This window comes from Pipistrellus kuhlii, unplaced genomic scaffold (assembly GCF_014108245.1).
Source record: "Pipistrellus kuhlii isolate mPipKuh1 unplaced genomic scaffold, mPipKuh1.p scaffold_m20_p_2, whole genome shotgun sequence".
Lineage (NCBI taxonomy): Eukaryota > Metazoa > Chordata > Mammalia > Chiroptera > Vespertilionidae > Pipistrellus > Pipistrellus kuhlii.
Genome location: NW_023425515.1, coordinates 27,152,499 through 27,177,487, shown reverse-complemented (window position 1 = coordinate 27,177,487; position 24,989 = coordinate 27,152,499). Strand labels below are relative to the sequence as shown.

The 24,989-nt window shown below is 39.2% G+C and overlaps 1 protein-coding gene across 4 annotated transcripts in view; it reads left to right on the top strand.

Moving 5' to 3' along the window:
- The window catches only part of PLD1 (phospholipase D1), a 190,118-nt gene that overhangs the window by 144,401 nt on the left and 20,728 nt on the right, over nt 1-24,989 (top strand). For all 4 annotated transcript variants that reach the window (XM_045583669.1, XM_036444503.2, XM_036444505.2 and 1 more), the window contains 3 exons: nt 4,737-4,825; nt 17,267-17,380; nt 20,076-20,125. In XM_045583669.1, the coding sequence (XP_045439625.1) occupies nt 4,737-4,825; nt 17,267-17,380; nt 20,076-20,125 (253 nt within the window). The remainder of the gene's footprint in view (nt 1-4,736; nt 4,826-17,266; nt 17,381-20,075; nt 20,126-24,989) is intronic.

The following is a 24,989-nucleotide window of genomic DNA, read 5'->3' as shown; positions in this document are numbered from 1 at the left end:
ATTTTAGCATAATAATGTGAGGTGTTAACAACTATATAATATAACAGTATATATATATATACATATATATATATATTGTATATATATATATATATATGTATATATATATATATATATATATATATATATTGGGTCGGCAGCTAAGTAATTGCGGATTTTTTAAAGAAAATCAAAGACAATTTTTTCATGGAACTAAATAACTTTATTCTGTAATGTATGGCCCATTTTGATCAATGACCTTTTGCCATCTTTCAGGCAGCATCATAATCCCAAGTTCAAAAAACTTCTGGTTTTTATTAGCAAAAAACTGAATCAGGTACGATTTGACATCATCATCATTATTGAAATTTTTACCATTCAAGGAGTTTTGTAAAGATCGAAACAAAAAGTAATCAGATGGTGCAAGGTCAGGACTATATGGTGGATGTGGCAAAACATCCCAACCAAGCTCCATTAATTTTTGCCGAGTGACCAAAGATGTGTGTGGCCTGGCATTGTCATGATGGAATACAACACCTTTTTGATTTGTCAATTCGGGCCACTTTTCTTCAACTGCATTGTTTAATTTCGTTAGTTGTTCAATGTAGACATCAGAATTGATCGTTCGGTTGGGTGGTAAGAGTTCAAAGTAGACAATTCCTTTGTAATCCCACCAAACTGATAACAAAACCTTCTTTTGATGAATATCAGCTTTTGATGTTGTTTGAGTTGGTTCACCTGGCCTGCTCCACGATCTTTTCTACTTGATATTGTTGTAAACAACCCATTTTTCATCGCCAGTTATCAGTCGTTTTAAAAATGGATCATTTTCATTACGTTTCTTTAGCAAATCGCAGCTGCTAATGCGTTGCGTTAACTGTGATTCTTTCAGTTCGTGAGGAACCCATGTATCGAGTTTTTGAACATAGCCAAGTTGTTTTAAGTGATTTTCAATGCATGTATGTGATACATGAAGCTTCTCTGCAATCTCACGTGTTGTACTGTAACAGTCCGAATTGATTATTGCTTTGATTAGGGCGTCATCAACTTCAACTGGACGACCAGAGCGTTTTTCATCTTTGAGTGAAAAATCACCAGAACGAAATTTGGCAAACCAATTTTGACACTGCCGTTCTTTTAAGGCTTCATCACCATAAACAGCACATAACTTTTTATGAGCTTGCGATGCGTTTTTCCCTTTACGGAAATAAAAAAGCAAAATATGACGAAAATGTTCCTTTTGATTTTCCATTTTTCAACGAACGCCAAACAAAAACTACAAAACAGATCAAAAAACTTTTTTTACTGATTAACAGCTGAATAGCCAACTATCAAATAACAAAATGTGTTTTACATTTGTACTACGTCTGCAAACCTAAAAATTCAACTGAAGCCATATATGTGTGAAACCCGCAATTACTTCGTTGCCGACCCAATATATATATATATATAAAACAGTAATATAACCCATTACCAACAATCCTTTTGCTTTATATCTTTTTGGTAGCAGTAAGTCAGCTTTTCTTATTAATGACTAGAAGCCTGATGCATGAAAATTCATGCACTGGAGTAGGGGTTACCCTCAGCCCAGTCTGCCTCCTCTCACAGTCTGGGAGCCCTCAGGGGTGGGAGGCGACGCAGCAATCAGGGGAAGGCATTGCCCCCATCACACCTCTGCTGCTGTCACTGCCACAGTGTAAGCCTCAGCTGGCCCTGGTTACCTGAGCCTTGGGCAGCCCTGAGTGGCTGAGCAGCTGCCATTCGAGGCTTGCCTGCACCTCAGGCCAGCCCTGGGTGGCTGGAGGGCTGAGAGTACTGGGGAACTCCAGAGGCAGGCGCACAGAGTGTGCCTTGCTATGTGCCTGCCACCCCAGCAGGGCTGAGGGGACTGGGTATCACTATCTTGTGGCTGTGGGCACTGCCATCTTTGAGGGCTGGGCAGTCAATTAGCATATCCCCTCTTTATAGGCTGTGGGTGCAGCCATCTTTGCAATGGTGTGAGTGTCAATTAGCATATCCCCCCTTTATTAGGTAGTATACCCCAGTACTAAATGAGATCAGTAATGCCATGTTGATACACATGGATGAGGATAATAACCAGGTGGACACACCTCTAGGCAAGGTAAGCAGTCAGCATCACCCTGCTCTCCCCCAAAAAGAAGTAAGGACGTGACATGTGCCTAGTGTGTGTTACAGCTGCTGAGCAATGCTAAGCTTCTCCGTAATATAAATTCAGAAAAAAACAGACATGGTTTGGTTGCCACTGAGATTTTGATTGTTTGATTCCCTAAAGGGAAACACATTCTCAAATGAGTTTCTGCACAGAGTTCTCTTGTAAATTTGTCTTCTGGAGGCAGTTTACAGATTTAGGCACTTAAGTGTAAACACATGTATAGTAATAAACATGATAATTGCAAAGGGATGATAATGTATTGACTCATTGTTTATATACCTCTTTAGGATGATTAGCAAAGGTTACTTGGTGATGACTATATTAATGCTATAGGTATATTATAACAACGTATAAATAAAACATGTAATAGTGATAATATTTGTGTCTAATTTTTAACATCCCTTTATGCAGCATCTAAATCTTTTATACCATTATAATAATGTTGTAACCTAGTTTTTTAATACTAGTATTGTAGAATGTTTTATAGATGCATAAATAAGAGAAGTACTTAAACAAAAAAGATATAACAATATTTCTCTTTCTATTTTATTGGTATACACATAAGAGATTTTAAGCTACTTGAAATAGAAGTTGAGGAATAATAAGAGACTCAAGTAAAGGAGCTAGAGCCAAAGCATATACTAGTTAATAATGGAAAAAGGGTGGAGAAAATTTGATCATGGTTCTGCCATGTACCCTGTTAAAAAAGTAAACTTTGCATGACATAGATGTTTGTTGACAGAATTTTTTTATTAAATTTATTGGGGTGGCATTGGTTAATAAAATGACATAAGTTCCAAGTGTACAATCTATAATAATAAAAGTGTAATGTGCTAATTAGACCAGACGACCTTCTGGACGAAGCTGGTCTACGAGGAAAGCCCTGGTCCTGGGAGCCAGAGGGAAGCCAGTGCTGGCAGCCGGGGGAAGGAAGGCCTACTCTTGCACAAATTTCATGCATTGGCCTCTATTTCTATATAATACATCATTTGTGTATTATATTGTGTATTCACCACCCCAAGTCAAGTTTCCTTCTGTTACCATTTATCCTTCTTTACCTTCTTCTTCCTCCCCCACCCCCTTCCCCTCTGGTAATCACCATACTGTAGTCATTCTATAAGGTTTTTTTGTTGTTGTTTAATTTCTTCACCTTTATCACTCAGATGTCCCTCTCCCTCCCCTCTGTCAGCTGTCAGTCTGTTCTCTGTATCTAGACAAGATATAATTTTTAATCATAAGCATTTATGCAATGTGTGAATCTGAAAAAAAAAATCGATGTCCCTTAAGTTTGGAATGTTCCTACCATTCTAAAAACATAACCTACAAGGAATGGGCATGATGAAATAATAGTTTAGCCATTCACTCAACTAAGATGCTTCACCTGTTATTACCGGGGAATGTATAGGATCCAGAGTGAGATGAGGTTTCTTTTATTCTGTGGTTTACTTCCCTCAGGTGATTTCAGGGGTCAGACCATGTCTGCTATGTGAAATGTTTTGTTTTTTAGTTTGTTTGTTTTTAATTTCAATGTAGAGTATGTTATACACCATATTTCATATATATATATATATATATATATATATATATATATATATATATATATATACACATACACTAGAGGACTGGTGCATGAAATTTGTGCAGGGGGGGAGGCAGAGTGTCCCTCAGCCCAGCCTGCACCCTCTCCAATCTGAGACTCCTCTCAACTCAGGACTGCTGGCTCTCAACTGCTTGCATGCCTGCCTTTCTGTTTGCCCCTAACCACTTCTGCCTGCCACCCTGATCGCCCCCTAACCATTCCCCTACCAGCCTGATTGATGCCTAACTGCTCCCCTGCCAGCCTGTTTGCCCCCAACTTCCTTCCTCTGCTGGCCTGGTCACACCTAACTGTCCTACACTGCAGGGTTGATCATTTCTAATTGCCCTCCCTTGCAGGCCTGGTTCCTCCCAATTGCCCTCCCCTGCTGGCCATCATGTGGTGGCCATCTTGTGTCCACATAAGGGTAGAATCTTTGATCACATTGGGGCAGCCATATTGTGTGTTGGGGTGATGGTCAATCTGTATATTACTCTTTTATCAGATAAGATAGAGGCCTAGTGCACAGGCAGAGGCCAGCTGGTTTGCCCTGAACGGTGTCCTGGATCAGGGTGAGGGTTCCCTTGGGGTATGGGGTGGCCTGAGCAAGAGGCCTGTGGTGGTTTGTAGGCTGGCCACGCCTGGTAACACAAGTGGAGGCCCTGGTATCTGGAATTTATTTACCTTCTATAATTGAAACTTTGTAGCCTTGAGTGGAGGCTTAAGCAGGCAAGGGCAGATGGAAAGCTTGGCTTCCTCTGTTGCCTAGGAAACCCAAGCCTGCTCTCTATGGCTGTGGCCATCTTGGTTGGGTTTATTTGCATACTCACTCTGATTGGTTGATGGGCACTGGTGGATATACCAGAGCGATGTTTAATTTGCATATTACTCTTTTATTAGGATATATACTGTGTATTCACACACACACACACACACACATACACACACACACATACACACTACTAAGCTATGAAAGATTTACATGATTATCCTATTGATTTTTCATAGAACCAGTTTTTTATAAGCTGCGCGGATGACAAGGTTGTGTTCAACAAGATAGGCGACGCCATTGCCCAGAGGATCCTGAGAGCTTACAGGTACAGTGCTTGGCATTTCGGCAGGAGTGTGACTGCAGATCATTTTGCATTTACTGCTAAAAACACTTTTGAAGGCCATATTTTAAAAACTGTCTTTTTCTAGCAGGCATGATTTAGTTCAGCGAGCAGTAGGTTATGGATTCTTAAGTCTGAGTCAGTCACCGAGAACTTTTGAGTCCATTTTTTAAGGAAATGTGAATTCTTCCAGAGCACAGTCATTTTTTCCTGGCCAGTCTCTTTCCCACACAGATTTGTGATGTGATTTTTTTTAAATAGCAGACAGTGAGCTGTGTTTACTTACAAAACAAAACAAAATAGTCATGTTTTTCCGTGAGTTATATTTAAATATCTTGTTATTACTTCTTCGGCTCATGAGATTATTTCTTTAATAACCCTTTTATTAAAATATAATTCACATGCCACACAATCTACCCACTTTGTCTACAATTCAGTGATTTTTAGGATTTTCACAGAATTGTGCAACCATCACCTAATCAAATATTTCCATCACCCCAGAAAGAAACCTTATACCTTTGTCATTGCTCATTTCTCTTCCCTTTTGCTCTTTGCAACCATTAATCTACCTTCTTTTCTGTAGACATGCCTGGTCTGGGCATTTTATATAAATAGAATCATATAATATGTGTTCTTTTGTGACTGACTTCCTTCACTTAACTTAATACTGCCAAGGTTCATTTATGTTATGCAATGAATGTATCAGTATTTTATATAATTTGATTGTCAGGTAATATTCTGTTATCTGGACATACTAAATTTTATTTATCCATTTTCAATTGGTAGATAATTGGGTTGTTTTCACTTTTTGGTTATATGAATAATGCTGCAAAAACATTCTATACTAGTTTTTATGCAGATACATTTTCATTACTCTAGAGATAGAACTGCTGGATTATATGGTAACTCTTAAACAAACTATTTGCAGACCTGCCAAGATGTTTTCAAAAGTGACTCTACCTTTTTACATTCCCACATTGTATGAGGGCTCCAATTTCTTTACATCATTGCCAATACTTATATCTGTCTTTTTTTTTTATGATAGCCATCCTTGTAGGTGTGAAATGATATCACATTATGCTTTTGATTTGAATTTCAAAAATGACTTATGATGTTATTTTTTTTTCTGCTTATTAGCCAGTTATGAGTTATCTTTGGAGAAATGTCAATTGAAATTCCTTGTCCATGGGTCAGTGAGATTGGCTCCTTGTTGAATTATTAAGAGTTATTTATATATTCTGGACCCAAGTATCATATCAGATTTATGACTTGCAAATATTTTCTCCCACTCAGTGTGTGTATTGTTTTTGTTTGTTTATTTTTTGGGGTTTTTTTTTTTTTCTTTCTTGATAGTATCCTTTGAAACACACACACAATTAATTTTGGTTATATCCAATTTATCTATGTTTCTTTTATTGCTTTGGTGTCAGAGCTCAAAAACCAATGCCCAATCCAGGACCATGAATCTTTCCTGCTCTTCTCTTCTAAGAATTTCATAGTTTTAGCTCTAACATATAGTCTTTGATCCATTTTGTGTTATTTTTTTTTTTGCACATGGTGGGAAGTAGAGGTTCAATTTCATCCTTTTGCATGTGGGTGTCCAGTTGTTTCCAGTTGTGGAAAAGCCTGTTCTTTCCCCACTGAATTATCTTGGCCCCCCGGTCTATTTCTTTCTATGGCTGATTTTAGCTTTGTGCAAAAACAGCAAAACAAACAAACAAACCCATTTCTTTTTTCTTTTTTTTTCATTTCAACTCATTGAACAGTGGCGAATGTTAAATGCATACACATTTGGGAATTAAAACACTTTTTGACTTACAGTGGTACTTATTATATTTTCTTCACATAATATATGAAGATTTTTAGACCTAAGAACATTTAACAACAGTAACTACCAGCATTTTACATGGTTAATTACAGTTTATTTATACAGACTCTTACTGAATCCTCACAACTACTTTTGAAAGAAGATTATACAGTTTTTGTTGCTATTATTGCTGTTGTTATCATCCCTGTTTTTAGAGTTAAAAAGTGATGATGTGACTTGCCTAGGCCCTCCTTCCATTAACCAGTTATTACATGCAGGCTGACCATAGGAGAAGGGCATGGTCATGGGTGAAGCATGGCCTATGGTAGACAATTCTTGAAGAAAGACTTCCCTGTGGGTAGTCAGTGTCCAACTGAGGGAATGGTTGTCTCAATCCCACGGGAGAGCATCTGGGCAGTACACCAGCACCATAAAACCTACCCCATCCTGCAGGGTGTTCAGTGGGTCCCAGCCTTTACTACACATCAGAATCACCAGAGAACCTTTCTAGAAATATAGAAAGCTGAACTAAACTATAGGCTAACTGGATTTAACTTCCTGGAGTAGGGCCCAGGTGCTTATACTTTATAATGTTCTGTAGGGCACAGCCAAGATTGCTTAGTAGTTATCTAGAACAGCATATATGGTCATAAATGTAAATAATGGTCTGTGCTTTTACAGGTGACCTTTACCTTTGCTTTCCCATATACTTTTTAAAAGAAAGCCACCATAGGACCTATTTCTGAGATGACTTTTTAAAAAAGTCTTGCTTGCAGTTAGACATTCATGCACACAAACACATCTTGCATTCTTGCCAGCCCTCCAAGTCTATGGGTCAATTTATATCATATTTTCAAAATTACATATCTGTCAACTCTTGCATTTTATGATGCAGGGCTATCCATTTTATCTAGAAAGCGCATTTGACAAAAAGGAAAAATGATTTTCTCATGAAATTGGAAGAAGTCACATTAAGTTGACAAGTGAGCTCATTGGGCTGAGCAGTGAGTCATGAATTTTGGAACTGTGAACAGGTCATGAGGAGAGTAGCTAGTGTACCTTCAATCTCCATTCACTCATCCTAGTTATTAGTTCCCTGGAGTACCTGGTCTCATAAGTACCTGTAAGATTTCTTCTTAAGTGTTTGGGAGCCTGGAAAAATATTGTTCCTTCATATATTGCTCTGTCTTTAAAAATCTGGACTACTTCTAAAATCATAGCATTTATGGCTGGAAAGAACCTTAAGCTACCTTCTGATTGAATATTTCCTGATGAGACTATGGGCTGCTCCTGAAAGGAAAAAGAATTCATGGTAAGAGAGCATGGAAGGTAGCATCTGTTTCAGATCATGTCACATGCGTTGAGTTTCACAGAGCACATTCAAGACTGGCTATTGCCCCTACCTGGGTAGCTCAGCTAGTTAGAATGTCATCCCAATATGCCAGGGTTGTGGGTTTGATTCTCAGTCAGCTCACATATAAGAATCAACCAATGAATGCATAAATAAGTGGAATAACAACCAATGTCTCTAAATAAATTTTTTAAAAGTAAATAAATAAAATAAAGAAGACTGGCAATTTCAAGCTTACTTTGTAAATAATAGAAAACAAGTCCATCAAATTTCAAATTATCTGCGGGTCCTTTACCTCTGATATCTCCAGTCTCACTTTCTTTGACAATCACATTTCAAAATGATATGTCTATCACACTTTCAAAGTTTTAGTCAATTTACACACATATTCTGGAAATATATTTTACATCTCCTTCTCTGTATCTCCACATTGTTGTTGATATTCTGTGTTATTTGCATATATATATATATATATATATATATATATATATATATATATCCTAAGCAACTGGCTGTCTGTTCCACCAGTAACTATGACATGCACTGACCAACAGGGCGCAGACCTCAACACAGGAGCAGCCCAAGCTGTGGTGACTTGGCAGCTGCAATTCTCAGGTGATGCACCAGAACCAGAGAAGAGGAAGCCGGATTCTGGGGTGCATCACCTGAGAACCACCCTCTCTCAATCCAGGACCCCTCAGAGGATATAATAGAGATGGTTTCAACCCCATCCCCGCAGGCCAGGCTGAGGGACACCACCTGTGCATGAATCTGTGCATCGAGCCTCTAGTAAAATATATTTCCATTTATTAATTTCAAATCCGTGAGCTTGTATACTTAGGGAAGGTAAAGGTAGAAGTGAAAAGCTCATCTTGCGGGCTCCCTGCAGTGGGGCCCCTCCTTTTCACTGAGAGCCAGGACTGTGCCACCCCAAGCTTTCCCTCCTCCCTCTGTTCATTGTCTTCTCTGCTCTCCACTCTCCAGAGACTCAGAGCTTCCTTGCCAAAGTCTCGTGCCTAGCAACAGTATAATTTTGGCTGTTGGAAAAAGAATAGAACATAGAGCAAAGCAAATGGAGAGAAATGACAGCCTGACCAAGGAACACGGGCTGTCTTCCAGATCCCTCCCACCCTCGAGAGAACACCTTTAAATTGCCAACTCCCTCCATAGGGCTGCCGTGGGGTATTTCTGTGGTGCTGGAATCCAGCCCCACCCCAGTTCCCTGAAGCCTATTCACTGCTTCCCTCACTCCTTCCTGGTTCTTTCTCAACAGCCGTAATTCTTTACAGAAACAGGTCTTCCCAGAACTTTGATGTGCTGACCCATGACCTAGAGTCTAAGAATTTTGTCCATCCCGTGCTGAACTGAGAATAGCTGTGGGAATCTGCAGAAAACGACAAGGTCTGCTCTAATGAGTAAAACTGTCTCAGAGTTGAGACCAGCTCCCAACCCCCTTGCAGCCTGTCTTTGACAACTCAAATCTGACCAGAGATCAGGGAGAAGAAATGGATAGGTGTATGCCAGGATTGAATAAGCCAAAAGATGGAGTAGACACAACTGAGGCAAGTAGAGAACATTTTAAAACAATGTGTGCCATCGGTGAATGCTTTCTGAGGATGAAACCATTCTGCTTATGGGAACTGGTAAAAAGTCAGGAAGTAAGAGAGCAAGTGCATTTTGCACAAGGTTGACACATGCAATGAAAAGAGGAAGTTTATTTAATACCTCTGTATTTTAATATTAAACCTCATTAAAAAAACACAACATTAAAGTAGATTGAAAAATACACAATTTTGAAAACTTCTCCAACTCTGCGTGCTTCCTGGAACTATAGACAGTGATTGCACTTTGCCCGGGAGTGGGTGGTATGAGGCATATTCCTCTGAGAAACTGAAATTCATTGGGAACCAAGTTTCTAGAGATCTGGGTTCTTTCCAACTCTGTTATCTACAGGAATGTGACCTTTTGAGTGTATCAGTTTTCCTTTCTGATACTGCTTTTTAATCACACACACAAAAAATCTGCCCTACTTAGCTCATACGAATAGATACCCCCTCCCCCTGAAAATATAAAATTAACCATCGACTGTCAGTTCATGTAATAAATGTATTATGTGGTTTCTAGGAAATTCATCATCTAGAAATATGCTAGCCCATTTTCAATTTGAGCAAGGGAGAAGAAGAACAATATTCAAATGCTTCAGATGAATATTTATGTTAGAAACAGAAATGTTTTCATTAAATAGATGTTTAGTGTGCCTTATTGTAAATTGTGAGATGGCTACAGCTGGATGAGGAAAAGTTACTTGATTTCCTACTGCTGGCGCTCCTTCATTCTGAGCGCAGTAGAGGCACATTGTTGAAACACTGGCTAGAGGTGTCCTGCCAGAACTCTATAGCTGGCTTCTCCTGGGAATCAGGTTTTGGATCCCCCGTTATTTATTTCATAACACCCTCCCCTCAAATATAAAATGAAGTAAAAGGTATTCTGGAACATAAAGTGAGTTCGGCGTTGCTTTCATTTTTGACACTACTTACTTTATTATTGTTTGAAGGGGTATAAGCTCACTAACTGAAATCACTGGTTGTTAAATGAATAACAATGTTATTTTGAGTTGTTCCACATCCAAGATTCTTTATGTACATTACTTCATTCAATTCTCACATCGACCTTATGAAGTGAATGCATAATTATTCCCATTCTACAGATGAGGCAGCTGAGGCCAAGTGAGATTAGGTACTTTGCAAAATCATACAGCTATTGATGAGGGGAACAGAGACCCCGGCCACATCCTTAGGACTTCACTATGTGTTTTTCACCACTAAGCTACATAGCTCCCCGTATTTCAGGGAAGTGGAGAAGTTATTATGTTAAGCCTTCCAGAAGTCTATGAAAGATGCTGTATTCTAAAATAATACAATCAGAAGGATATTTTATTTTTTAAAGTAATTGTTTGACAGATAAAAATTTGTTAGGCTTAAAGCATAATCTACATACTATAATTATCATACCCTATGATTTGTATACCAAATAGGACACATTGGGTATGTTTCAAAACCACTGTCTAAAAGAAATTTAAACTACAGCTATAATAAAAAGAATTAAAAACACATTCAAATTAAGTATGCCATTTGCTAGTTTCAGATTTTTTTCTTGTGGGATAATTTCTAAGCTCTATAAAATTTCTGGAGAAGAGGTCATATTGGGGTAGAGATGACATCTTTTGGCAGGAGAACTTCTGATTTAGATCATTTAATTGCCTTTGCTTGATTCCTAAATTTTATAAATGGCCATCTCAGCAGATAGGTGCAGAGATTAGCAGCAGGAAGAGGAGAGGCCAATGATCATTAGAGCCTGAGCATGTGCCCTTACACAGAGAGGAAGGAAGAGAGAGACTCTAAAGAATAAGAGAGACAAAACCGGTTTGTCTCAGTGGATAGAGCGTCAGCCTGTAGACTGAAAGGTCCCAAGTTCGATTCTGGTCAGGAGCATGTACCTTGATTGCAGGCACATCCCCAGAAGGCAGCTGATTGAAGTTTCTCTCTCATTGATGTTTCTAACTCTCTGTCCTTCTACCTTCCTCTCTGTAAAAAAATCAATAAAATATATTTTAAAAAATAAAGGAAGGAAGGAAGGAAGGAAGGAAGGAAGGAAGGAAGGAAGGAAGGAAGGAAGAAAGAAAGAGAGAAAGGAAGAAAGAAAAAGAGAGAAAGAAAGAAAAAGAGAGAAAGAAAGAAAAAGAGAGAATGAAAGCATCTGGGCCATGGTGAGGGCAGCAGAAGAAAAGGTTTTGTAGACTCTTATTTGGGGGCCACTGAGGGACATGCCTGCCAAAGACTGTCGTATCCAGAGTGAAACCTAGATGTTGAGCTAATCCAGAACAGCCTACATTGAAAAGCTTGCCATTTTTAGAAGGTAACCAATGAAAAGAACTATGTGTGTGCACTACAAGATACAGTACATCATAAAGTATAAGGTCACACATAAAATATTCAAAGGCAGTGCTAAATAGGGCCAGCATTTCTAGTAGACGAAAAAGACTTTAGCCAACTCCTTCATTTACAGATGACAAAACTGAAGCCCAGGAAGACATACTGCATTTTAAACGATCTGCCAAACAACATAAAATGGGCTATGGTCCCAAACCACGGAGAAGCGACAGATCCAATCCTCACCTAACAGATACCACTGTAGTATAACGCTCTCTCCACACAAGACACGAAGGCCTGGCCACAATTCTTCTTATTGCTGGAAGCATTCCCTGCTGCAGCACCTACAGCAACGATAGGATTTATAACCAGCTCTTGAAGTTTGTGGCAAAGAAACATGATCTGTAAATCTCAGATTCTCAACAAAGAAAGCGTCTCGTCACTGGAGAGGCACAGTAACCTCCTTTGGGACCTTCTTACAAACCCGCAGACCCCACTCCTCCTGGCTGCCCTTCATGCTGAGGACAGATCCGGGGTGCAGGAGGAGGGGTTCACAGAAAGAAGAATGAGGAGGGAAACGAGTAGAGGAAAGCCACTGCTTTGAATTAGTCCTCCCTTTTAAAGGCACAGACGGTGTTACAGCAATCACAGAAATTACAAATATTATTAAACACCCCACATTCTCATCACCCTAAAATCTTTTTGTTTTCCCATTTCCTTTTTGGTTCATGCTAATTACATTTTCTGTGAAATTGTAATTTATTTCCTTTTCCTGTAATTCACCTGAGTTTGTGTCTCAGTCCACCTCCACACAATAGGAGGAATTGTAGGTTAGTTACTTCCTTGTAAGTGTGAACAGATTCAGTGGTTTTGTCATTTCTGCTCTATATTCAGTCATCCAGGGTGCTGCGCACCTCATCCTTGGGATAGATGCTGAAGGGACCTGGATCTTTGGGGAGGGCTTCCACCGCTGGGCATTGATCTGTCTCAGGCCTGTTCTAGGGTCAGCTTACTGTGGCATGGGGGCCTCGGCCTTCTGCTGCCATCCCTGCCTTTCGGGCACTTCTCTATTGCTGTCATGTCGCAAGAGCTGTGGATGTTCCTCTCCATTCCTCTGGAAGCAAGGCTCAAATCTTTAGGGCACCAATAGCCTCATGTAACCCTAACCCTAACCCTAACCCTAACCCTAACCCTAACCCTAACTCTACACCTAACCCTAACCCTAACCCCAACCCTAACCCTAACCCTAACCCTAACCTCCTGTTCTCCCTGGAATTCTGCTTGAAGGTGAAGGACAGCATTTCTGAACTGATTCTTATTTTTATTTCTTTATACTCCTGCCTCAGCTCAAAGAATATCTAGTTCCCCAGATCTAAGAAAGATGACGTCTTTGTGCCCTGGTTCCATTTTGAAAATGCCACCCTAGGAGCCAGGCCTGCTTCTATCTTCAGTCACAGAGTGGAGGAAGTTAAAACACATTAAAAGGGAAAAATTATTTAAAATTTCATAAAATCAGCCTGTCATATTTGTAACTATCATGTAATTGTAACTTTGCATTGGGACCATTTAACACGGTACCAGAAGGATTTTGCTTTTAGGTCATCAAGTGATCATTTTTAGTGACGGCAAAAATGAGTGGCTACAGCATAATTTTGTTAACCATCCCTTTATTATTGAACATTTATCTCCAATTTTTAGATATTAGACATAGCACTGCTATACAAGTTAGTAAGTTTTGGGGGGGAAAAATAACATATTTTAACAAAAAACCTGAGAATGCAATTTTATAAAATTGTTCTGAACTAAAGTGAATAGAGCAATTGCTTGCATGATGGCTGGGTGCCCAGGAGCTCTTATCTGGCTTTTAGGATCATAAATAATTCTGCATATTAGGAACCCTAGTCCTTGCCCTCCGCTGATTGCTATCATCTGCATCACCCTGACGTTCGAGGGTGCAGTGTTTCAGAAGAAATGAGAATCCTCAGCAACCAGGAACTGTTGTTTTCTGTGGATGGGATCAAGGAAGGAGATTGGACATATTATTGAATAGAACTTTCTCTTCATTGGCTTAAACCTAACCACAATTTTACAGTTTGAAATTCTAGCGTAACTTTTTTCCCCACCATAGTAAAAATTTAAGTCATTTCTGCTAATTTTCTTAACACAGTTTAAAAATTGTGTTGTTTGAGAAATTCAAGAACTTCTGAATTGTAAAAAACAAAAGAAAGAAAGAAAGAGCACTAATAAAGTCCCAAGAACAAAACAAGTTGAGTATCCTGATTCTTACAAAGTAAATTTGTAAGAATGTTTTATTTAATGACATAAGATTTTTACAGGACACTTCCCAATATCCTACCTATGAGATCTCCATTTTGATGTCATGTTTGCTTTTATAAAACACTAGAGGCCCAGTGCACAAAATTTGTCCACAGGGGGGAGAAGGGGTATCCCTCACCAGCCTGCACCCTCTCCAATCTAGGACCCCTCAAGGGATGTCTGACTGCCTGTTTAGACCCAATCCCAGGGAGATCAGGCCTAAACAGGCAGTCGAACGTTCTTCTCACAATCCAGGACTGCTGGCTCCTAACTGCTCACCTGCCTGGCTTCCTGATTGCCCCTAACCACTTCTGCTTGCCAGCCTGATTGATGCCTAATTGCTCCTCTGTCAGCCCAATTACCCCTAACTGCCCTCCCTTGCCAACCTGGTCGCTCCTAACTGCCCTCCCTGCTGGCCCGGTCACCCTCAACTGCCCTCCCCTGTAGGTCTGGCCCCCCCAACTGCCCTCCCTTGCAGGCCTGGTCACCCCTAACTGCCCACCCCTGCTGTCCTGGTTCCCCCAAACTGCCCTCCCTGCTTGGTCCCCGTGACCCCTGGCAGGCCTGAAAGGCCCAAGCACTTCAGCCTTACTGCTCAGCCCCAGACACTCCAAAGGCAGTAGAGCAGTGAGGCTTGATCCACTAGGTGGATCCTGCCTCTCAGCTTGGTCCCCGCAACTCTTGGCCAGGCCAACAGGCTCAAGCACTCTAGCAGCAGGGCTGAGGGGACTGAGCACCACCATATTGTGGCTATGGGCACTGCCAACTTTGTGATGGAGTGATGGTTAATTTGCATATTGTTCTTTTATTATATAAAATCAAAGAACAATATGCTAATGATATGCTAAGGCTGCTCAACTACTCGCTATGACGTGTACTCACTACCCGGGGGCAGATGCTCCAACCGGTAGGTTAGCTTGCTGCTGGGGTCCAGCTGATTGAGACTGAGCGAAATGGGCCGGACACACCCTAAAGCCCTCACAGTTGCTCCCCAGTTGGCCAACCTCCTGCATCCCTCCCTGGCCCTGACCATCCACCAGTGGGGTCCCTTGGCCTAGCCTGCGCCGATTTCAATCTGGGACCCCTCAGGGGATGTCGAAGAGCCAGTTTTGGCCTGATCCCACAGGCCAGGTCAAGAGACCCCACTGGTGCACAAATTCATGTACCAGGTCTCTAGTAGAAAGATATGTGGACATACGTCCTGTATTTCAAAAGAGCTTATCACATAACCTAAGCAGCAGACATATGCGTCACTATTTTGTAAGGAGGCCAGAGGGGTGAGTAGACATTCTGGCTTTATGCCATGGTAGCACAGAGGCAGGAGCAAACCAATTTTGATTGGAAGATCCAGGATGGCTTGACCAAGGAAGGAGCCTTTTAGCTGCTCTGGAAGAAGTAGCATTCTGAGAGTTGGAGAAGGGAATTCCAAACTGAGGGAGCAGATGAGCCAGCCTTCCTTAGTAAGGAGGTGCACCCCTGAGCAAAGGGGTGGTGGATCTGGGCAGATCATACTGAAGCTGATTCTGAAAGGCAGTTGAGGCCTGATGGTGTCCATTTTCAAGAGTCCAGATTAATTGGTTTGGACTTTTCAATACTGTGTCTGGGGAAATAGCTTATGTATTCTTTCTGTTCTTTTCCACTACCCTATTCACCATTTAGGGATGTGAGCCTCTTACCCTTATGGAGAGAGAACTTGGACAGTTTTAATATTTTTGTTAATGGTTTGTTTTCCACCTCAAACTATGTTTGCCATCTAGTGATTAATCCACGCCATTACAACAACCTGTCCCACACTCCTGGTTTCTCAGCTTCACAGTTAAGCCTTCAGACTCCCGTTGGCTGTCACTTCTACCCTGAACTTCACTTTCCACATGTCGTGCTTACAGACATTGGCATGTAGAGACATCAATAATGAAGTCTGACCCCTCAGAGAGTAGTGATAATATTCACATGAAAGAAAACGCAGTTGTTTAGGAGAAATGAACGTTAGAAATTACTGTGAGAAGTTTAAGTAGGATCTGATTTGAAAGTTAGGCGGTAGCAGCACCTTTGTGTGACTATAGGTTACTGAGATACGCGGCTGAGACTCCAACCATGATGGGTTCCACAGTCATTCCCCGGCTTTCTCTTCTTCGTGTCTCTTCCAAATGGAGACAAAGACTTTTAACAACATTGCCTCCAAATGGGTGATAGCTGTTTGGACATAAGTCTCCAAGTTTCTGACTTTCTGAATGTAGATCAAAGTAAGGAACTGCACATTCTTCTATTTGTGACATCCTTGAGTAGCTAAGTCTACCCAACAGTATTGCTTTCAAAGGCTGCCGTTAATTAGTTGGGAGAATGGGCCAAAAAATACTGTGTTATATATGCAGGGGATTTAAAGTCATCAATCACCCAGAATCTTGAAGGACCCAGGGAAACATTTAGCCTCTAAACCAGAGCTTTCAGAGCTGAATTAGTTTCTAAACTATGATGATTTCTGCATCGTTGGAAATTAGTCTAGTAGGTCCAGTAGGTCTTTTTGCCCCAGAGATCTAAGCTATGGGAAATAATTTACTCAACAGCTATTAACTGAATGCCTATTGGCCAATCTCTGAACTAGGATATAACAATAGATATAATATGTTACACATGAAATAATTATGTAAGTCTTTTTGAAAAATTTGTTATAGCCTCTCTCCTTTATTCTCCCCCCTCCCCCCCCCATTCTCAACACACCTTCAATGAGCTCCAAGCAAGTCTTTCTTGCAGTGAATTTTGTTCTAAGAGGATTATGCTGTGGGTACAATTCCCGCTTTACTGCCAAGGTCACTTATTTTTCAGTTTGTTATGAACTGTTAGCCTGGAAAATAGCTTCTGGTCTCCAATCTGAAAGCAGTCCTGAAGCCCTGAGATGGGATAGAATACACGGTGGGAAGCCATCGGCTCAGTCTCTAACACATGTGAGAGGCTTGGCTGTCGTTTTAAGCTGTTACTGTATGTATCTTCCAGTTGTTGAGTCTGTCTGCCTCTGATTTTTTCAGGGAAGGCCGGAGGTACCGGGTGTACGTCGTGATACCACTGCTGCCGGGGTTTGAAGGAGACATTAAAACTGGTGGAGGAAACGCCCTCCAGGCGATAATGCACTTCAACTTCAGGTGCCAGAATCCTAGTGTGCTCTGTTTTCAGCTTTCAATCAGCTGTGCCCAACAGCTGGTGAAAGGAATGGAAATGTTTCTCCATATCTATTCAGTGGAGTGTTGAACAAATGAACATTTGTCTTTATTTTACTCTAAATCTTGGTCTGTTTAATAGTTGGTAAAATTCAAATAGAACCTAAAATCATAAAGAATAGGCCTATGACACATGGCAACTATAAAAAAAACTAAAATATTGGCTTCATTTATATTTGTTGCCTAGTATATATGTACATATAATATTTATAATATATAGGATATATAGTATACATATTGTAAATGTAAAATAATGTATAATAAATATCACATATAAATATAATGTAAAATATAAAGTATATGGAGTTACTGACTCCATTTATAATATACATATTTATGTATACTAAAGAACTAAAATATTAGTCTCCTTTATATTCACATATATTTTATATGTATGTATATTTATTTGTAATATGTATACATATTACATATAGAAACAGGGACTTTATATATTATATAAAATATATGAATAAAAATACATATGCCTATTGATTTTTAAATTATTGTTAAAGCTACCAAATAGTTATTGACTTTTCTATATTCTTTGCAGTTATATAGAAAAAAATGCTTAAAATGCTATGATTTGTACAAGTTTGTTTATGATTTTCTAGGTAGTAAATCCTTCAACAAGGTTGTAAAAATACTCTGCTAGAAGCATGAAGGTTCTTTCCAAGCTCCTGAAATTTTAATTCTTTTCTTCTACCACTTCTTAGCTAAAATTATAGGGGAAATGGTTAAGTTCTATTTTGATATTCTAAAAAACAGTGTCTATGCACTGCTCAAAAGGCACTTGAGCTCTGGCTGGTTTGGCTCAGTGGATGGAGCGTTGGCCTTCGGACTGAGAAGTCCTGAGTTCGATTCTGGTCGAGGGCACATGCCTGGGTTATGGGCTCAATCTCCAGTGGGCGGGAAGCGGGGGGAGGGGATGCAGGAGGCAGCCAATCCATGATTCTCTCTCATCGTTAATGTTCCTATCTCACTCTCACTCTCCCTTTCTCTCTGAAATCAATAATAATAATTTTAAAAAACCATATATTTTTTAAAAGGCACTTGAGGCTTCAGCCTTGGCCAGTGGAGCATCATGAAAAGGGTTGAGGGGGCCTAGCTGGTGGGCAGGTGTGGAGAGGGTTTCTCTCTGTCACGTAGCTGAGAAAGATAATAGGAGAGAAGAGGCAGGTGGACATCCTGGGCATGGCTCCAGGTCCCAGCTATAAGCTCTGTAACCTGAGATACAAAAGAATCCTACTCAAGATCCCCCTTTTAATAACACAAAGCAAAGTACAGAACCTGGGTATTTTCTTTTAATATCCCTTGTTTTTCAAAGTGCCTATAAGTTGACCATTTTTATAATCAAACCTTTTTTTTTGAGGACAAAGGAAACCTCACAGAACCCCCAGTATGTAAAGCAAAAAAGGGTTTGGAGCCTTCATCAAATTAGGGGTGGGGGATTAGATGCCTTGCTTCTGGATCCCCCCCCCCCCCAGTGGAACCCCTTGAAGGATCTGAGGGTCTTCTGTGCACAGTTTGAGTGCCTCGTTGTGGTGGAAATCTTTTTTTTTAATCCTTTTATTTTATTCAGACTTTTCAAGCTTCTTTCTGTATGCTAGGGTTTCAAGTAAAGATTTGTTTGTTTGTTTGTTTCTCTCTTCTTGAGGAATTTTGCATGGTTACAGTAAGAGAGAACTTAAACTGCGGTTTGGTCTATACACTTCGTTTGAAGATGGGCCCATTTCTACTATTATCTGATTTATAACATGACAAACAAAGCTTTTCAAGTATTTAAGGCCCCGACATAATGTTTAATCAGCTATTAACCACTCTATTTGCCATTCTAATGTTATTTTTTGGAATATTGTCAATTGTAATTGCTTTTTGTGATTATTTTCTTGAGTTTGAACCAGCTGAATAAAATAACATGGTTGGCTTTTGTTCAGCAACTAAACCTATAACCTTTTATTATGCAAAACAACTCTATTTGCTGGCATCATCTGTAATAATATCAGCATTTCCCAGGCATAACTGTATTTTTAATTGCTTTCATAAAGCAAGCAGATGGAGCATAGAATTTTTTGTTTTGTCAGTCTTTACAACTTATAGACTATTATCAGTCTTAAGAAACAAAATCATTAATAGTCAGTTATTTGAAACTATTTTTCACTTTTAAGGGGCTTGCCAACTTTACATAGAGCCCAAGTGTAATAGTTTCTTTAATTATAAAATTATTCTGCTAAATTTTTGCCCTTTTTACCTTTGAAAGCAATGTGATTGGGTAAGTATTCTTATCTACGGAGGCAGTCTACATTTATCTTCACTGTCAACAAATTTTTTACGAAGGAAAATTCATTCATAATCCATCTTTAAAAAATAGCATCTCTTTCTGAAATAAATTACATAATTTTCCATTTACCCACCTCAAAACAACTACCTTGTTCCATCAGTAGCATTACAAAAGTAATATTTATTGTTTTTCATGTTTTAGATTTTTTTAAAAGATCTATGTAGCATTTTTTTTCTAAAAAGTACTTGTTTTGTTTTTACCTGTATTATGACTAAATCCCACAAATTGGGATTAGTTCCTTTGCCACCTCCATAATGATTTCCTTTCTTTACATATCTTTAGGACCATGTGCAGAGGAGAAAATTCCATCCTTGGACAGTTAAAAGCAGAGCGTAAGTAACTGCTTTGCTTTGCTTTGCTTTTCCTCCATGGCTGTTTTGACAACATACCAATAATCATTAATATTTTAATAGTGTGATTTTAGAACTCTATTTACAAAAGGTATTCCATGCAATACTTAACAGAGATCAATCTATTTTCATTAAATCATCCAAACGAATGACTTGAGATGCACAGGTAATAAAAATCAAAGTATTTTATAATGTGTTTTATTATGTATATTTATTTGTAATAACTGTTTTTGATAATAAGTGAGGTTTGTAAAGCATTTCACAAGATCTTACATATATCTTCTCTTATGATCCTTCCCCCCAGTCCTAGGTAGTAAGCAGGTAGTAAGTCATGCCTGCATTAAAGATGAGGATATAAATGCTACAAGGTTAACTGTATTCATGTGGCCTCCTATAAATATAATAATTAGGGTCTAAATTTTTTAGGATATTATACTGGAGGTAAATAAGAACACAGTAATAACTTTCACTTATTTGAATTCTTTCTATTTTCAAAGGTACTTTCTCAGATACTTTCTTAAATAATCCTTTTACGTAGTTCTTAACTAGAATATATTGTAACCCAGGGTTTACTTGTCTATTGTATATCTCTGTGAACTGACTCTAACTTCAACACATAATAGGTGCTCAATAATGTTATATATCCTGTACAATAGAAAGTTCCAACAAGAAGTAAGCTCAAGTCAGAACCCAAATTGTCTGATCTTCAGTTCAGATTGGATCTGTGTTGTAAAAAAAATTGCAGGTGCTCATTAAAAAACTAGATTTTATCCAGAAGAAGATAAAAGGAGGTTGATGAAAGCCTCTGAATCCTGAAATTCCAGGCCTCAAAGGGAGGGCAGTTGGGGACGATCAGGCCTGCAGGGGAAGGCAGTGGGGGTGATCAGGCCTGCAGGAGAGGAAAGTTGGGGGAGACCCAAGCCTGCAGGAGAGGGAAGTTGGGGGGAACCAGGCCTACAGGGGAGGGCAGTTGGGAGCACCTGGCCAGAAGGGGAGAGCAGGTAGGATGATTAGGCTGGCAGCAGAGGACAGTTAGGAGTGACCAGGCCGGCAGGGGAAGGCAATTGGGGTGATCAGGCTGGCAGGGAAGCAGTTAGACATCAATCAGGCTGGCAGAGGAGTGATAGGGGGTGATTAGGCTGCCAGGCAGAAGCAGTTAGGGGCAATCAGGCAGGCAGGCAGGCGAGCAGTTGGGAGCCAGCAGTCCTGGTGAGATCAGGGCCTAACAGGGCAGTCAGACATCCCTCAGGGGGTACCAGATTGTAGAGGGTTCAGACTGGGCTGAGGGACACCCCCCATGCACGAACTTGATGCACCAAGTCTCTAGTTTAGATATAAAAAGAATATACTGATCCATGCTACAACATGCATGAACCTTGAAAATATTATACTAAGTGAAAATAAACCAGACACGAAAGGCCAAAGGCCATATATTTTATAATTCCATTGTTTATTAAAAAAAATTTTTTTTTAACAGTCAAGAAAGTAGATTAGTCATCCCAAGGTCTGGGGAGAGAATACTTATTAGGGTGACTCCTAATAAGTATGGCTTCTTTTGGGGGGTAATAAAAATGTCTTAAGATTAGATAGTGGTGATAGTTGTATAGCATCTCAATATACTTTTAAAAAACACTGATTTGTATGCTTTAAAAGCTGCATTTTTATTGTACATGATATTTTAAATGATTTGGAAGCTTTTAAACTCAAAATAATGAATTAAACTTTTAGTGTGTGTGTGTGCGCATGTGTGTATGTGTGTTCAATGTTCAATAATTTTTCACTAATGGTCTGCTCAGTCTAAAAAGAAAAAAACTTTAGAAACAATCTTTGACACAGACATGCACATCACCAATAACAAATACTTTCCAAAGTTGTATCTGATTGCATCCAGGTCAGAGAAGATTTACCAGAGCATTATCCCTAAACTCAATTTTCTAATGGTTTACCATGAAGATGATAGTGAATGAGTAAGTCTAAAAGATACACTGATAAAACCAGAAGAGCCATTCAGTGGTGACTATGGCTAGTAAAATGCAAAGGCGAGGTTAGGGGAGAATAAAAAGTCCAAACAAGCTTGTTTGGTTTCTCAACCATAAAAATGGCCCACACTTATTCTAAAGCATGTCTTTGGCTCTGGACCCTTTTCCTGCCTTTGCCTATTCAGGGGAAAAATAGGATTTTAACAGAAACGTAATTTCAGTGTTAAGCCCTTTTATGAAAAGATTTCCAAGTACCCTGGGAACAAGTCAAAATCAGATATCTCAGTGGGGGAGATGTTCATACTCTTAACAGGGAAGAACAGATTAATTACATAATGCCCCTTTTTGAGGTACCATGTTCTATTGTTGGCTTTGTTTTTGTAAGTGCGTAGTGGGCTTTAACTACATGAACCAGCTGATCTCTAATTGGATAGAGAACTATAGCTGTCTACTGTTTCCGTTCTTTAAAAATAACAAAACTGCCGCTGTGAATATGTTAACATTCCTGAAAAGAAAACCAGCAGCTATTGGTGTATAATTATCTAATACTCCAATCTCCAGGGATTTCGTGTTTAATTTAAAGCATTTCTTTATCATTTTTTATGCTTATTGTGAGTTGTGACATTTTAGCATTCAATTAAGTATAATTTTAACAGAAGGTCTGGATGTATTCAACCAGGATTAGAAATGTACAGATGCCAAGTGCTACACGTTTTTAAGTAACTAAAGCTTGTAACAACTATTGAAGTCCTTTCATAGAATTCCCTTATAAATATCGAGAGTCTATTGTATTGACTTCCTCATCTTTCAAGGTATAGATGTACCAATGTCATAACAGATAGGTCCCAGGGATCTGTATAAACCTCAAAATTCCCAAATACCTGTTTCATCTGGAAACCTCCCTGATATGTTTTCATCTGTTGCTTCATATTCATGCTTGCACATGTTCCTGGCATTCTCTCATTTTCTTTAAAAGGCGCTTGTTTCCTCAGCCTGTCCTCACAACACAAGTGAACACCACCAATGTTGTATCTAGTTTTCTTCACAGAATAAAATACCGGCTGAAATAGTTTCTCAGCTTGCTTTTTCTTGCTAGATGGGCGCGCCACTGCATTTGACAGGCCGCACTTGAAATCACCCCAAATCTTCACTTTCTGACTGAGGGACCCTTATCTTTTAGGTCCTGTTACTGGTACTAGTCATTAGCGTTCTTCTGGAAGGCATTGTTCATAAACAACTTAGGTTTCTATCACTTCCTAAGAATATCTCATAGTCAAGGCTGTGGGCTGGACTGTGTGGGCTGTGAGGCACTCTGGGTAATTGATGTGACTGATACTCTCCAGCCTAGCTTTGGGAGGGCACCAATCCGTGCCTTCGAAATTTACAAATTATTAGGTCTTTAACTTTCACGCTGCTATCACTAATCTTTAAAAAAATATATTTTTAAACAATTTTGGGCTTTCAGTTTCTAGAACTGCTATACATCTTTCATTCTGACTTCTCAAATGTTAACATCTTACCTTTTTGCTTCATCATTCTCTCTTAATAAATAGGTGAGTATTTTTCTCCTGGACCATGAGGAATAAGTTGCAGCCATAATATTCATTTACCCCTGAATACATAAGTGTGTGTTTCGGGGGGGGGGGGGGCATTTTTAAAGCAGCTATAAGTCAATTATCAAAACAAATAAAATTAACATTGATGTCATACTATTATCTTACTGTAGGCATTCTTGAAATTCTGCCAGCTATCTTACTGATGTGCTTTACAGCAAAAGGAGGATAGGGATGCTTTATTCTGACCCAGGACTTAATTAATAATCATGCGTTGCATTTGCTTACCATGTATTTTTATTTGTATTTAACCTGAAATAATCCCTCAATCTTTTTTTTTCTTTTGGGAAGGTGAGAGACTTTTATGATCTTGATAGTTTTAAAGGATATAGATTAGTTAATTTGTAGAGGAGCCTCCAATGGGGGTATATTTATTGTTTCCTCGTGATTAAATTCAGGTTATGCATTTTCAGCAGGGACATTACACAAGTGATGTTGTTCCCCGTGGGTGGTACCAGGAGGAATACGATGTTGCTTTGCCCCATTACCAGTTGTATGAACTTTGACCACCGAGTGAAGGTGGTATCTGCTCAGTTTCTCCACATAAAATCACTGTATTTCCCTCTGTAATAAATAAGTATTTTGTGGGAAAATACTTTGAGACTATGTAAATACCCTGCTTCTCACCAGACATTCAATAATGTTTTTAGCATGCATTGAGTCTTTTCTGAATCAATCACTACTACTATGATTCAATTATTATTTCTGGTAATTGCTAAATGCTAATTTTCAAATTCCTTTATTTTTTCTATATTTATTACTTCTTTTTCTAAATTTCTTAGTTACAATTCTACTAAAATGAGAGCTTTCCCTTCTTTGACATTTATGTATTCATTCTTATATTTATATTGGTATGAATTTATGGATTCTTGTTTTATTCAATGGATCATAATTTTTGATGTTCAGGTCACATGTTTGGCCTTTATGGGATTCTCTGAAGGGGCTTTCAACAGGCCTTTGTTTTGTTTTGTTTGTTTGTTTTTACTGGCACAACAAAGGCTTCACACTCATCTTGTACATTCCTAGAATTAGCCCTGTAATCAGTCATTTCTCCAAGGAACCTGGGTTCTTTCTGTGGAAAATAGAACTTAGAAACCAAAATATGGGTGCTAGATATGATCATTGCTACTGAGTTATCACTGCTTTAGACCCTTTGTATTCTGTCAATCATCTATCATCTATCTATCAATGATCTATCTATCTATCTATCTATCTATCTATCTATCTATCTATCTCCATATCTCCATACTGATA